Source organism: Oncorhynchus clarkii, chromosome 32, assembly GCF_045791955.1.
Source record: "Oncorhynchus clarkii lewisi isolate Uvic-CL-2024 chromosome 32, UVic_Ocla_1.0, whole genome shotgun sequence".
Classification (NCBI taxonomy): Eukaryota; Metazoa; Chordata; class Actinopteri; order Salmoniformes; family Salmonidae; genus Oncorhynchus; species Oncorhynchus clarkii.
This window is the reverse complement of record NC_092178.1, coordinates 4,987,701-5,003,668: the sequence shown is the minus strand read 5'-3', so window position 1 is coordinate 5,003,668 and position 15,968 is coordinate 4,987,701. Positions and strand designations below refer to the sequence as shown.

Genomic DNA, 15,968 nt, shown 5'->3' with positions numbered 1-15,968 from the left:
TTCACTGTGAGGTCTACTACACTTGTTGTATTCAGCATTTCACTGTAAGGTCTACTACACCTGTTGTATTCAGCATTTCACTGTGAGGTCTACTACACCTGTTGTATTCAGCATTTCACTGTGAGGTCTACTACACCTGTTGTATTCAGCATTTCACTGTAAGGTCTACTACACCTGTTGTGTTCAGCATTTCACTGTAAGGTCTACTACACCTGTTGTATTCAGCATTTCACTGTAAGGTCTACTACACCTGTTGTATTCAGCATTTCACTGTAAGGTCTACTACACCTGTTGTATTCAGCATTTCACTGTGAGGTCTACTACACCTGTTGTATTCAGCATTTCACTGTGAGGTCTACTACACCTGTTGTATTCAGCATTTCACTGTAAGGTCTACTACACCTGTTGTATTCAGCATTTCACTGTAAGGTCTACTACACTTGTTGTATTCAGCATTTCACTGTAAGGTCTACTACACCTGTTGTATTCAGCATTTCACTGTAAGGTCTACTACACCTGTTGTATTCAGCATTTCACTGTAAGGTCTACTACACCTGTTGTATTCAGCATTTCACTGTAAGGTCTACTACACCTGTTGTATTCAGCATTTCACTGTAAGGTCTACTACACCTGTTGTATTCAGCATTTCACTGTAAGGTCTACTACACCTGTTGTATTCAGCATTTCACTGTAAGGTCTACTACACCTGTTGTATTCAGCATTTCACTGTAAGGTCTACTACACCTGTTGTATTCAGCATTTCACTGTGAGGTCTACTACACCTGTTGTATTCAGCATTTCACTGTGAGGTCTACTACACCTGTTGTATTCAGCATTTCACTGTGAGGTCTACTACACCTGTTGTATTCAGCATTTCACTGTGAGGTCTACTACACTTGTTGTATTCAGCATTTCACTGTAAGGTCTACTACACCTGTTGTATTCAGCATTTCACTGTGAGGTCTACTACACCTGTTGTATTCAGCATTTCACTGTGAGGTCTACTACACCTGTTGTATTCAGCATTTCACTGTAAGGTCTACTACACCTGTTGTGTTCAGCATTTCACTGTAAGGTCTACTACACCTGTTGTATTCAGCATTTCACTGTAAGGTCTACTACACCTGTTGTATTCAGCATTTCACTGTAAGGTCTACTACACCTGTTGTATTCAGCATTTCACTGTGAGGTCTACTACACCTGTTGTATTCAGCATTTCACTGTGAGGTCTACTACACCTGTTGTATTCAGCATTTCACTGTAAGGTCTACTACACCTGTTGTATTCAGCATTTCACTGTAAGGTCTACTACACTTGTTGTATTCAGCATTTCACTGTAAGGTCTACTACACCTGTTGTATTCAGCATTTCACTGTAAGGTCTACTACACCTGTTGTATTCAGCATTTCACTGTAAGGTCTACTACACCTGTTGTATTCAGCATTTCACTGTAAGGTCTACTACACCTGTTGTATTCAGCATTTCACTGTAAGGTCTACTACACCTGTTGTATTCAGCATTTCACTGTAAGGTCTACTACACCTGTTGTATTCAGCATTTCACTGTAAGGTCTACTACACCTGTTGTATTCAGCATTTCACTGTAAGGTCTACTACACCTGTTGTATTCAGCATTTCACTGTGAGGTCTACTACACCTGTTGTATTCAGCATTTCACTGTGAGGTCTACTACACCTGTTGTATTCAGCATTTCACTGTAAGGTCTACTACACCTGTTGCATTCAGCATTTCACTGGGAGGTCTACTACACCTGTTGTATTCAGCATTTCACTGGGAGGTCTACTACACCTGTTGTATTCAGCATTTCACTGGGAGGTCTACTACACCTGTTGTATTCAGCATTTCACTGTAAGGTCTACTACACCTGTTGTATTCAGCATTTCACTGTAAGGTCTACTACACCTGTTGTATTCAGCATTTCACTGTGAGGTCTACTACACCTGTTGTATTCAGCATTTCACTGTGAGGTCTACTACACCTGTTGTATTCAGCATTTCACTGTGAGGTCTACTACACCTGTTGTATTCAGCATTTCACTGTAAGGTCTACTACACCTGTTGCATTCAGCATTTCACTGGGAGGTCTACTACACCTGTTGTATTCAGCATTTCACTGGGAGGTCTACTACACCTGTTGTATTCAGCATTTCACTGGGAGGTCTACTACACCTGTTGTATTCAGCATTTCACTGTAAGGTCTACTACACCTGTTGTATTCAGCATTTCACTGTAAGGTCTACTACACCTGTTGTGTTCAGCATTTCACTGTGAGGTCTACTACAACTGTTGTATTCAGCATTTCACTGTAAGGTCTACTACACCTGTTGTATTCAGCATTTCACTGTGAGGTCTACTACACCTGTTGTGTTCAGCATTTCACTGTGAGGTCTACTACAACTGTTGTTTTCAGCATTTCACTGTAAGGTCTACTACACCTGTTGTATTCAGCATTTCACTGTAAGGTCTACCTACACCTGTTGTATTCTGCATTTCACTGTGAGGTCTACTACAACTGTTGTATTCAGCATTTCACTGTAAGGTCTACTACACCTGTTGTATTCAGCATTTCACTGTGAGGTCTACTACACCTGTTGTGTTCAGCATTTCACTGTGAGGTCTACTACAACTGTTGTATTCAGCATTTCACTGTAAGGTCTACTACACCTGTTGTATTCAGCATTTCACTGTAAGGTCTACTACACCTACGTGACTAATAAACTTTGATTTGATACCGTGGCTTTTTAAATGTTTTACTCCTCTCCTCGAGGCCATTCGATGCATTTCATCTACCAGATCTGCTTCAACTTGGCAACCGTAGGCGACGCGCTTCCAATAGACTAAGCTTTCCCTAAAAGTGAATTTCAATTCAACTTGTCAAAATTACATAATTACTCCCGTCTATATAAATATAATCATTCAAAAACATTACACCAGAGATTTAAGCCACAGGGGGTCATTATTCTACAATGTGGAAAATAATTGTACTTTTTTTTTTTTCTTTTGTGTTTTGTCAAGTTTGGACACACCTACTTTTTCCAGGGCTTTTATTTTATTTATTTTACGTTGTAGAAAATGCCAAGAGTCCAAAGTGATCATCAAGACAAGAGTGGCTACTTTGAAGAATCTCCATATTTTAGATTTTTTTTTTTTTTACACTTTTTTGGTTACTACATGATTCCGTGTGTTATGTGTTATTTCAACTTTTGACTGGTTCTGTGTGTCAGAATTACTTTCCCAATGTTCCTCAAATGTAGTGTATGAAATAGCATTTTGTAGCAGCTACGAGTCTCTACTTTTATCCAATGTAAAAAAATGTAAAAAAAAAACACAATTTCAAATGTTTCTACATCAGACTGAATCTAGGGGGGAGAGTTATGTATGTCTGTATAAGGGGATTGGAAATGATGCAGCAAATTACATTGATTGTTGCTTCAATCTAGAATGTGAAAGCTGATCTGAATTTAGGCTGTTCTGAGGGCAAAATGGGAGGTGCAACTCTGTGGGGGGGGGGGGGGGGGAGAGGAGGAGGAGAGGTTTGAAAAGGCTGCGTTAACAGCGGTGGCTCTTACGTAGTCAGGATTCCATGCTGCGTAGGTGTGATGTGTCTGGGCCTGGGCGACAACGTACGCCACCAACACCACGAACAGCATCAGGGGGCTGATGACCAACCAGCAAACTTTCCAGAAGATGTTGGGTCTATGTCCTGTCATGAACTCCAAGTCATCACTGAACCTACGGAGACAGAAAGAGGTTTTAAATCAAATCAAATTATATTTGTCACATGCACCCAATACAACGGGTGTAGACCTTAGAGTGAAATGCTTACTTACAAGCCTATTAACTAACAAGGCAGTATTAACGAAAAATAAGTGTTAAGTAAAAAATATAAATAAAGAACAGCAGGAAAAAAACAAGCAAGGCGGAGAACCGGTACAGAGTCAATGTGCTGGGGGCACTGGTTAATTGAGGTAATATGTAAATGTAGTTTGAATTAAAGTGACTATGCATAGATAATAAACAGAATAGCAGCAGCGTAAAAGAGGGGGTAACGATGTAAATAGTCTGGGTAGCCATTTGATTAGCTGTTCAGGAGTCTTATGGCTTGGTGGTAGAAGCTGTTAAGCCTTTTGGACTTCGACTTGGGGATCCGGTACCGCTTGCCGTGCGGTAGCAGAGAGATCAGTCTATGATTAGGTTGGTTGGAGTCTTTGACCATTTTTAGGGCCTTCCTCTGACACCGCCTGGTATAGAGGTCCTGGATGGCAGGAAGCTTGGCCCCAATGATGGACTGGGCCGTACATACCACCCTCTATAGGGCCTTCCTCTGACACCGCCTGGTATAGAGGTCCTGGATGGCCGGAAGCTTGACCCCAGTGATGTACTGGGCCGTTTGCACTAACCTCTGTAGTGCCTGGCGGTCAAGGGTCGAGCTGTTGCCATACCAGGCAGTGATGCAACCAGCTCTCGATGGTGCAGCTGTAGAACTTTTTGAGGACCCATGCCAAATCTTTTCAGTCTCCTGAGGGGGAATAGGCTTTCTTGCCCTCTTCACAACTGTCTTGGTGTGTTTGGACCATGAAAGTCTGTTGGTGATGTGGACACAGAGGAACTTGAAGCTCTCAACCTGCTCCACCACAGCCCCGTCTGAGCCCCCCCCCCCCCGAGCCCCCACCCCAAGCCACTACAACCCCGTCTGAGCCCCCACCCCAAGCCACTACAACCCCGTCTGAGCCTCCCCCCCAAGCCACTACAACCCTGTGTGAGCCTCCCCCCAAGCCACTACAACCCCGCCTGAGCCCCCCCCCAAGCCACTACAAACCCATCTGAGCCACCCCCCACAAGCCACTACAACCCCGTCTGAGCCCCCACCCCAAGCCACTACAACCCCGTCTGAGCCCCCACCCCAAGCCACTACAACCCCGTCTGAGCCCCCCCCCCCCTCAAGCCACTACAACCCCGTCTGAGCCTGGGCTCAGACAGAAGAAAGGAGAAAGAGATGGAAGAGGAACAGATGAAAGCAGAACTAATGCCTCAGAACTGCAGATGACTCAGGTTTAGGGTTGCAAAATTCCAGTAACTTCCCCTAAAATCCCAGGGTGTCCAGAAACCTCGTTTGTAAGATTCCCTGATTCAGTAAGCAAGAAATCCAGAATCCTCCAAACAGGATTTGTATTTTTTTAAATCTTGGAATTTGGGTAAAGTTACTGGAATTTTGCAACCCTACGCAGGTTCTATAACATTTAGACGATCCAGGATTAAAACCTAATCGGTCACAAGTGTATTGTGTCGGGAATTGTAAATTTGCACGAGTTGTGGAAAATGCTAAACCCAAAGATTAGGTGAACAAGGGTTGCAACAGACCAACAATAGACATATGGGGAGACAGACATGTTCCTCTGAGAGGATCCTAGCAATCTGCCCCATTCTAAAAGAAAATACACTGAGGCACAGATGTCAATTCAACGTCTATACCACATTGGTTCATAGTCATTCAACCAGTGTGTGTGCCCAGTGGGAAGACGCTCATTACAGTTCACACCAGGACAACAATAGTATTATGAGGCTCTTTACCGTCCTATTCCGTAGATGTATGCCACAGCGATGATCTCAAAGAAGGCGATGATCAGAAAAGGAACGGAGCCCACATGACTGTTAAAGACCTCCAACCAGTAGTTCCCCGAACCCAGACAGAATATCAGAGCCATCAGGAACAATAGCAGGCAGATTATTGCTGGAGGGAAAGAAAGTGGGGAGTGATGGAGGGAGAGCGAGACAGAGAAAACAAGAAGACGGCGTTAAGATCGTTCCCGAAAAGAACAGTTTTTCGTCACACATTGGCAATGTTGAAAGATACGAAAATCTGATCATTTCCTTTTTGGCTTTTACCTGTGAAGAGCTCATTGGGCATCCACTTGGGCACCAGTTTGAGGTCATGAAGGGGCGTGAGGATGCCCTCCAGATTACCAAACATGGAGGACAGACCCAGACTGAACAGCATGATGAAGAAGAGCACAGCCCACACCTGGTCAAACAAACAGGAATCACATCAACAACAGCCCACACACCTGGTCAAACAAACAGGAATCACATCAACAACAGCCCACACACCTGGTCAAACAAACAGGAATCACATCAACAACAGCCCACACACCTGGTCAAACAAACAGGAATCACATCAATAACAGCCCACACCCCTGGTCAATCAGACAGGAATCACATCAACAACAGCCCACACCCCTGGTCAATCAGACAGGAATCACATCAACAACAGCCCACACCCCTGGTCAATCAGACAGGAATCACATCAACAACAGCCCACACCCCATGTCAATCAGACAGGAATCACATCAACAACAGCCCACACCCCTGGTCAATCAGACAGGAATCACATCAACAACAGCCCACACCCCTGGTCAATCAGACAGGAATCACATCAACATAGCCCACACCATGAGGATATCCTACAAGGCAGGTTTGAGGATTTTGCGAGGTAATTTTGGTAAACTCTGAGGTCAACTCAGAATAACCGATCATACGAAAGTGGCTCACCTTTAAGCCAGGTAAATGTCTATGGCAATGAACTAACTAACTGGGTCAGGCTAAGTCACGGCTAACTCTACTGACCCTGAATGAAACGACTGAGCCGTGAGTTGACGACCAATGAAATCAGATTCTCTCCCTCTTGCAAGTATTGCGTCATCCCCTTCATTTGAGGATAAATATTTATTTATATTTATATTTATTTATTAAATATTTTATTAATCAAATGTTTTTTATGTTAAACGTTAAAAAAATGTATCACATTAAACATTTAGTAATGACAATGTATTTTAAACTTCATGCAATGTAACCCTTTTGTATGACTTAATAAATAAACAAAGAATGGCCATGCCTTCCTCCTGGCTACTCCAACCTCGGCCAACAGCTCCCCCCCCAAGCCTCCCCAGCTTCTCCTTTACCCAAATCCTGATAGCAGATGTTCTGAAAGAGCTGCAAAACCTGGACCCGTACAAATCAGCTGGGCTTGACAATCTGGACCCTCTATTTCTGAAACTATCCGCCGCCATTGTCGCAACCCCTATTACCAGCCTGTTCAACCTCTCTTTCGTATTGTCTGAGATCCCCAAGGATTGGAAAGCTGCCGCAGTCATCCCCCTCTTCAAAGGGGGAGACACCCTGGACCCTAGCTGTTACAGACCTATATCCATCCTGCCCTGCTTATCTAAGGTCTTCGAAAGCCAAGTCAACAAACAGATCACTGACTATCTCGAATCACACCGTACCTTCTCCGCTGTACAATCTGGTTTCCGAGCCGGTCACGGGTGCACCTCAGCCACGCTCAAGGTACTGAACGATATCATAACCGCCATCGATAAAAGACAGTACTGTGCAGCCGTCTTCATCGACCTGACCAAGGCTTTCGATTCTGTCAATCACCATATTCTTATCGGCAAACTCAGTAGCCTTGGTTTTTCTGACTACTGCCTCGCCTGGTTCACCAACTACTTTGCAGACAGAGTTCAGTGTGTCAAATCGGAGGGCATGTTGTCCAGTCCTCTGGCAGTCTCTGTGGGGGTGCCACAGGGTTCAATTCTCGGGCCGACTCTTTTCTCTGTATATACCAATGATGTTGCTCTTGCTGCGGGCGATTCCCTGATCCACCTCGATGCAGACGACACCATTCTGTATACTTCTGGCCCTTCCTTGGACACTGTGCTATCTAACCTCCAAACGAGCTTTAATCCCGTACAACACTCCTTCCTCCAACTGCTCTTAAACGCTAGTAAAACCAAATGCATGCTTTTCAACCGTTTGCAGCCTGCACCCGCACGCCTGACTAGCATCACCACCCTGGATTGTTCCGACCTAGAATATGTGGACATCTATAAGTACCTAGGTGGCTGGCTAGACTGTAAACCCTCCTTCCAGACTCATATCAAACATCTCCAATCTAAAATCAAATCTAGAGTTGGCTTTCTATTTCGCAACAAAGCCTCCTTCACTCTCGCCGCCAAACTTACCCTAGTAAAACTGACTATCCTACCAATCCTCGACTTCGGCGATGTCATCTACAAAATAGCTTCCAATACTCTACTCAGCAAACTGAATGCAGTTTATCACTGTGCCATCCGTTTTGTTACTAAAGCACCTTATACCACCCACCACTGCGACCTGTATGCTCTAGTCGGTTGGCCTTCGCTACATATTCGTCGCCAGACCCACTGGCTCCAGGTCATCTACAAGTCCATGCTAGGTAAAGCTCAGGCTTATCTCAGTTCACTGGTCACGATGGCAACACCCACCCGTAGCACGCGCTCCAGCAGGTGTATCTTACTGATCATCCCTAAAGCCAACACCTAATTTGGCCGCCTTTCCTTCCAGTTCTCTGCTGCCTGTGACTGGAACGAATTGCAAAAATCGCTGAAGTTGAAGACTTTTATCTCCCTCACCAACTTTAAACATTTGCTATCTGAGCAGCTAACCGATCGCTGCAGCTGTACATAGTCTATCGGTAAATAGCCCAACCAATTTACCTACCTCATCCCCATACTGTTTTTATTTATTTACTTTTCTGCTCTTTTGCACACCAGTATCTCTACCTGCACAGGACCATCTGATAATTTATCACTCCAGTGTTAATCTGTTAAATTGTAATTATTCACCTACCTCCTCATGCCTTTTGCACTCAATGTATTTAGACTATTTTTTTCCTACTGTGTTATTGACTTGTTTATTGTTTACTCCATGTGTAACTCTGTGTTGCTGTCTGTTCACACTGCTATGCTTTATCTTGGCCAGGTCGCAGTTGTAAATGAGAATTTGTTCTCAACTAGCCTACCTGGTTAAATAAAGGTTTAAAAAAATAATTTAAAAAAGCCTATTTCACTCCACAGCCTGCTCAATTTGCAAGATAACTTTTCTTTCAATTTGATTTCAGCACAAATTAAAATGTAGCACTGACTCACCCATGGATCGATGGTTCAGCATTGTCTCAATAAAGAGTTGGACATTCGACTAGCCATGTGCACGAGCAGCCGCAAGCCCAGAGTTAGCATATCCACCGTCGTAGTACGGATGAAGGGAAGACAGAATTACCGACACGCTGGACTCTACCCACACACTGGACTCTACATACACACCGGACTCTACCCAACACACTGGACTCTACCCACACACTGGACTCTACATACACACCGGACTCCTCTACCCAACACACTGGACTCTACCCAACACGCTGGACTCTACCCACACACTGCACTCTACCCAACACACTGGACTCTACCCAACACACTGGACTCTACCCACACACTGGACTCTACATACACACCGGACTCCTCTACCCAACACACTGGACTCTACCCAACACGCTGGACTCTACCCACACACTGGACTCTACCCAACACACTGGACTCTACCCAACACGCTGGACTCTACCCAACACGCTGGACTCTACCCACACGCTGGACTCTACACACACACTGGACTCTACCCACACGCTGGACTCTACATACACACTGGACTCTACCCACACACTGGACTCTACCCACACACTGGACTCTACCCAACACACTGGACTCTACCCAACACGCTGGACTCTACCAACACACTGGACTCTACCCAACACACTGGACTCTACCCAACACACTGGACTCTACCCAACACGCTGGACTCTACCCACACACTGGACTCTACCCAACACACTGGACTCTACCCAACACACTGGACTCTACCCAACACACTGGACTCTACCCAACACGCTGGACTCTACCCAACACGCTGGACTCTACCCACACGCTGGACTCTACACACACACTGGACTCTACCCAACACACTGGACTCTACCCAACACACTGGACTCTACCCAACACGCTGGACTCTACCCACACGCTGGACTCTACCCACACACTGGACTCTACCCAACACACTGGACTCTACCCAACACACTGGACTCTACCCACACGTTGGACTCTACATACACACTGGACTCTACCCACACACTGGACTCTACCCACACACTGGACTCTACCCACACACTGGACTCTACCCAACACACTGGACTCTACCCAACACACTGGACTCTACCCACACGCTGGACTCTACCCACACGCTGGACTCTACCCACACACTGGACTCTACCCAACACACTGGACTCTACCCACACACTGGACTCTACCCACACACTGGACTCTACATGCACACTGGACTCTACCCAACACACTGGACTCTACCCAACACACTGGACTCTACCTAACACACTGGACTCTACTCACACACTGGACACTACCCACTCACTAGACTCTACCCACTCACTAGACTCTACCCACACGCTGGACTCTACCCACACGCTGGACTCTACCCACACGCTGGACTCTACCCAACACACTGGACTCTACCCTACACACTGGACTCTACCCAACACGCTGGACTCTACCCACACGCTGGACTCTACCCACACGCTGGACTCTACCCACACACTCACACATACTACAGTGAACAAAAATATAAACGCAACATGTATTGGTCCCATTTTTCATGAGCTGAAATAAAAGATATCAGAAATGTTCCATATACACAAAAAAGCAAATTTCTCTCACATTTTTGGCACAAATTTGTTTACATCCCTTTTTAGTGAGCATTTATCATTTGCCAAGATAATCCATCCACCGGACTGGTGTGGCATATCAAGAATCTGATTAAACGGCATGATCATAACACAGGTGCACCTTGGGCTGTGGCGGTGTTGACATTTTCTCAGCCGGTGATTGTCAAGCCAATAACTGCCAGTCTCCTGTCTTCCACACACAGCCTACAACCCACTGATGCAGACCTTTGGGACATCTACATTTTAAAAAGTAAAATAAATCCATGTAAAATAGCCTACACCTTCACAATAAATCCATTTATTTATTTTAGACAGGTCTAAAGAAGCATTATATGAAGGAAATGTAAACTATTTCAGAAGAATAGAATAACATACTCTGAGTTGTCCTTATGTTAGGTCCTGATCTGGCTATGCCATATGAGCATGGAATACATTAGTTCATTTAGTAAACTGCCTGTTACTTTGGACCAGAAGCCAGGATATGCATATAATTGGTACCATTTCATAGAACACACTTTCAAGTTTGTATAAATGTTTAAACAATGTATGAGACTATAAAACGATTGCTAAGGTAGGAGAAAATCCAAAGAAAACCCAACCCGGAAAGTTTTTTGGGGGGAGAGCCCATGTTCTTCCAATGGAACATAGGGTCATATCAAAATCCAGCTCACAGATTGCAATTCCTATGGCTTCCACTAGATGTCACCAGTCTTTGTTCAAGGTTTCAGGCTTGTTTCTTCCCAAACGAGGAAGAATTTTGAGTTTTAGTACTGGGAGTTAGATTTGGAAATCAGTCTGTGTGCGTGACGAAGAGGACGCGCACCTGCTCATTTTGCTTCTCTATTGAACATACTTCTTCCTGTATAAAATATTATAATTTAATTACATTTTAGGGTACCTGAGGATTAAATATGTATTTTGACTTGTGCTAACAAAGTTTAACTGTACCTTTTTGGATTCCTTTCTCTGCAAGTTGAACAAGTGGATAACTCAAATCGATGGTGCCAACTAAACAAGCTTTTGGGATATAAAGAAGGATTTTATCTAACACAACGACCATGCAGGTTGTAGCTGGGACCCTTTGGATTGCAAATCAGAGGAAGATTTTCAAAATGTAAGTGAATATTTAAATCGCTATTTGTGATTTTATGAAGCCTGTGCTAGTTGAAAAATATTTTGATATTGGGTGCTGTCCTCAAACAATCTCATGGCATGCTTTCGCTATATAGCGCATTGTAGATGAACAAGACTTTTAGATTTTAACTGATATAAGACACTTGTATGTACCTAAATGTTTAATATTCATACATTTTATGATTATTTATTTGAATTGCGTGCCCTCCAATGTCACCGGAAGTTGTCGACAGGTGTCCCGCTGGCAGGACGCCTAGATCTAAGGCTGCATGATGCGACTAATGATGATTTGAAAAAAAGTTGCATGAAAGGTATGAGCGCTGCTTTGTTAATTATCTATCCTGATTACCGAGTCACATTTACACCTACCTACATGTACATATTACCTCAACTACCAACGCTGCTGCTACTTTGTTAATTATCTATCCTGATTACCGAGTCACATTTACCCCTACCTACATGTACATATTACCTCCACCCCTACACATTGACTTGCTAAAGTGCCTTGCGAAAGTATTCGGCCCCCTTGAACTTTGCGACCTTTTGCCACATTTCAGGCTTCAAACATAAAGATATAAAACTGTATTTTTTTTGTGAAGAATCAACAACAAGTGGGACACAATCATGAAGTGGAACGACATTTATTGGATATTTCAAACTTTTTTAACAAATCAAAAACTGAAAAATTGGGCGTGCAAAATTATTCAGCCCCTTTACTTTCAGTGCAGCAAACTCTCTCCAGAAGTTCAGTGAGGATCTCTGAATGATCCAATGTTGACCTAAATGACTAATGATGATAAATACAATCCACCTGTGTGTAATCAAGTCTCCGTATAAATGCACCTGCACTGTGATAGTCTCAGAGGTCCGTTAAAAGCGCAGAGAGCTTCATGAAGAACAAGGAACACACCAGGCAGGTCCGAGATACTGTTGTGAAGAAGTTTAAAGCCGGATTTGGATACAAAAAGATTTCCCAAGCTTTAAACATCCCAAGGAGCACTGTGCAAGCGATAATATTGAAATGGAAGGGGTATCAGACCACTGCAAATCTACCAAGACCTGGCCGTCCCTCTAAACTTTCAGCTCATACAAGGAGAAGACTGATCAGAGATGCAGCCAAGAGGCCCATGATCACTCTGGATGAACTGCAGAGATCTACACCTGAGGTGGGAGACTCTGTCCATACGACAACAATCAGTCGTATATTGCACAAATCTGGCCTTTATGGAAGAGTGGCAAGAAGAAAGCCATTTCTTAAAGATATCCATAAAAAGTGTAGTTTAAAGTTTGCCACAAGCCACCTGGGAGACACACACCTGAAGGTGCTCTGGTCAGATGAAACCAAAATTGAACTTTTTGGCAACAATGCAAAACGTTATGTTTGGCGTAAAAGCAACACAGCTCATCACCCTGAACACACCATCCTCACTGTCAAACATGGTGGTGGCAGCATCATGGTTGGGGCCTGCTTTTCTTCATCAGGGACAGGGAAGATGGTTAAAATTGATGGGAAGATGGATGGAGCCAAATACAGGACCATTCTGGAAGAAAACCTGATGGAGTCTGCAAAAGACCTGAGACTGGGACGGAGATTTGTCTTCCAACAAGACAATGATCCAAAACATAAAGCAAAATCTACAATGGAATGGTTCAAAAATAAACATATCCAGGTGTTAGAATGGCCAAGTCAAAGTCCAGACCTGAATCCAATCGAGAATCTGTGGAAAGAACTGAAAACTGCTGTTCACAAATGCTCTCCATCCAACCTCACTGAGCTCGAGCTGTTTTGCAAGGAGGAATGGGAAAAAAATGTCACTCTCTCGATGTGCAAAACTGATAGAGACATACCCCAAGCGACTTACAGCTGTAATCGCAGCAAAAGGTGGCGCTACAAAGTATTAACTTAAGGGGGCTGAATAATTTTGCACGCCCAATTTTTCAGTTTTTGATTTGTTAAAAAAGTTTGAAATATCCAATAAATGTCGTTCCACTTTATGATTGTGTCCCACTTGTTGTTGATTCTTCACAGAAAAATACAGTTTTATATCTTTATGTTTGAAGCCTGAAATGTGGCAAAAAGGTCGCAAAGTTCAAGGGGGCCGAATACTTTCGCAAGGCACTGTAAAATTAAAATCACATCAACAACACAGCTCCTGGTAAAATCAGACAGGAATCACATAAAAAAAAAAACTTTAAAACAAAGAAATATATATATAAATTAGAAGAAAAAAATATATAAATTAGATATATAAAAATAATAATTAAAAAAGAGTCAAGCCATACCTGAGAGCCAGGCATCGATATCACTGCTTCTGTGAACACGATGAATGCTAACCCAGTACCAGACGCACTCTGTAGGGAGGATGGAGAGAGATGGAAACAAAACAACCAATTAGCTTCTTTTATGCAGCGATGGTAGGTTGAATAACAAGAAAACTTGACTCAACCCACGTTTGTCCTGAGGCCGTTTTTTTTTGTTGTTGCCCTGAGGTAGTTAAACTCCTGAGTATAGTACCTGATCCAAGAAGGTTTGCAGGTCGCATGTCTTCAGGTTGAGATCGGATACTCTAGATGGATGTGTCCCATTTAAAGAGTCAAACCACTGCTCGTAGTTTTCAACCGTTATGTTCATGTCGCTAATATCAAACTCATTGGTCAGTGCTAAGATGTTACTGTAAGTTACAAGAGAAACATATTGGTCATTTGTTTTAGTTGAGTTTGCATCTGTTTTTCCAGAGGATATCAAACACACAAGGTAGAATATAAAGGTTCAACAACTTGACTGCAAACTAGTTTCATGATTTAGCAAATGTTGCCAAATAAACGTCCATTGTATCACACCTACCCATTCAGACAGGTGACATAGTTGGTGTGGGCCTTGAATCCCAGGATGGAAAAGATGGGGATGGAGGCATAGATAGATGTAGCACTGTTTATAACCCCCACTAAAACAGCATCTCTTTCACAGTTATTCCTTACCAAACACACAGACAACAACAAAAAAACAGAGTGAAGTGAATGCAAATTATTGGTCAATGGTAAAACAGCGAGGGAGGCTTGTCAAGGGAGGTGAACGATATGGCAAATTAAAAGCCTTGGAGGACGACTGACATGCTGGACCCATAAAGGTTGATGTTACTAATAATGATTGACCATTGAGCTCACTTCTGGCTGTTGTAACTGGAGAATGAGATGAGTCCACCAAAGGCCACTGACAGAGAGAAGAAGATCTGAGTGGCAGCATCCAGCCATACCTGGGGGTTCTTCAGGATCTCCCACTGATGAGACACACAGACAGAAACACATATTGTAGGTTGTCACGTTACTCTCCCTCTGTCTCTCTCTCGGTCTCTTTTTCTGTCGGTCTCTCTCACACACAGGTCTCTTTTTCTCTCCGTCTCTTTTTCTGTCGGTCTCTCTCACACACAGGTCTCTTTTTCTCTCGGTCAATTTTTCTGTCGGTCTCTCTCACACACAGGTCTCTTTTTCTCTCCGTCTCTTTTTCTCTCGGTCTCTCTCACACACAGGTCTCTTTTTCTCTCCGTCTCTCTCACACACAAACAGAAGCCCCTTTATCACCCTTTTTTTTACACTTAACTTGTTTTTGTACATAATATTTCCACCAGCATTTCCTGACCAGAAAGAAAAAGCTTTTGGACATCAGAAGAGGAATACAAAAACTTGATTTGGATGAAGAGTTCAACGAGTCGACAGGATGTCCTGCTCAGGCCTTAAACCTCGGGACTCGAAGAGGAAGAGACGGTGCAAGAGAGGCAAACGATCTGGAACCCTTGATAAAACTACGTCGGTGATAAACTGCCTCTACCATCCGTTCTATTGGTGAACGTACTAATCACTGGAGAATATATATATATATTTTATATTTGAGATTCTTCAAACTAGCCACCCTTTGCCTTGATGACAGCTTTGCGAACTCTTGGCATTCTCTCAACCAGCTTCATGAGGTAGTCACCTGCAATAAATTTCAATTAACAGGTGTGCCTTCTTAAAAGTTAATTTGTGGAATTTCTTTCCTTAATATGTTTGAGCCAATCAATTGCGTTGTGACAAGTTAGGGTTGGTATACAGAGAATAGCCCTATTTGGTAAAAGACCAAGTCAATATTATGACAAGAACAGCTCAAATAAGCAAAGAGAAACGACAGTCCATCATTACTTTAAGACATGAAGGTCAGTCAATCCTGAAAATTTC

General features: G+C 43.4%; 1 protein-coding gene across 1 annotated transcript in view; it reads right to left on the bottom strand.

The window, feature by feature from the left end:
• Positions 1-15,968, bottom strand: part of LOC139391606 (sodium-dependent neutral amino acid transporter B(0)AT1-like) — a 30,292-nt gene that overhangs the window by 3,299 nt on the left and 11,025 nt on the right. Inside the window, exons 6-12 of the mRNA XM_071138978.1 lie at positions 14,922-15,034; positions 14,602-14,730; positions 14,272-14,428; positions 14,040-14,108; positions 5,906-6,041; positions 5,591-5,750; positions 3,589-3,751 (exon numbers count right to left, since the gene is read on the bottom strand). Coding sequence (XP_070995079.1) covers positions 3,589-3,751; positions 5,591-5,750; positions 5,906-6,041; positions 14,040-14,108; positions 14,272-14,428; positions 14,602-14,730; positions 14,922-15,034 — 927 coding nt within the window. The remainder of the gene's footprint in view (positions 1-3,588; positions 3,752-5,590; positions 5,751-5,905; positions 6,042-14,039; positions 14,109-14,271; positions 14,429-14,601; positions 14,731-14,921; positions 15,035-15,968) is intronic.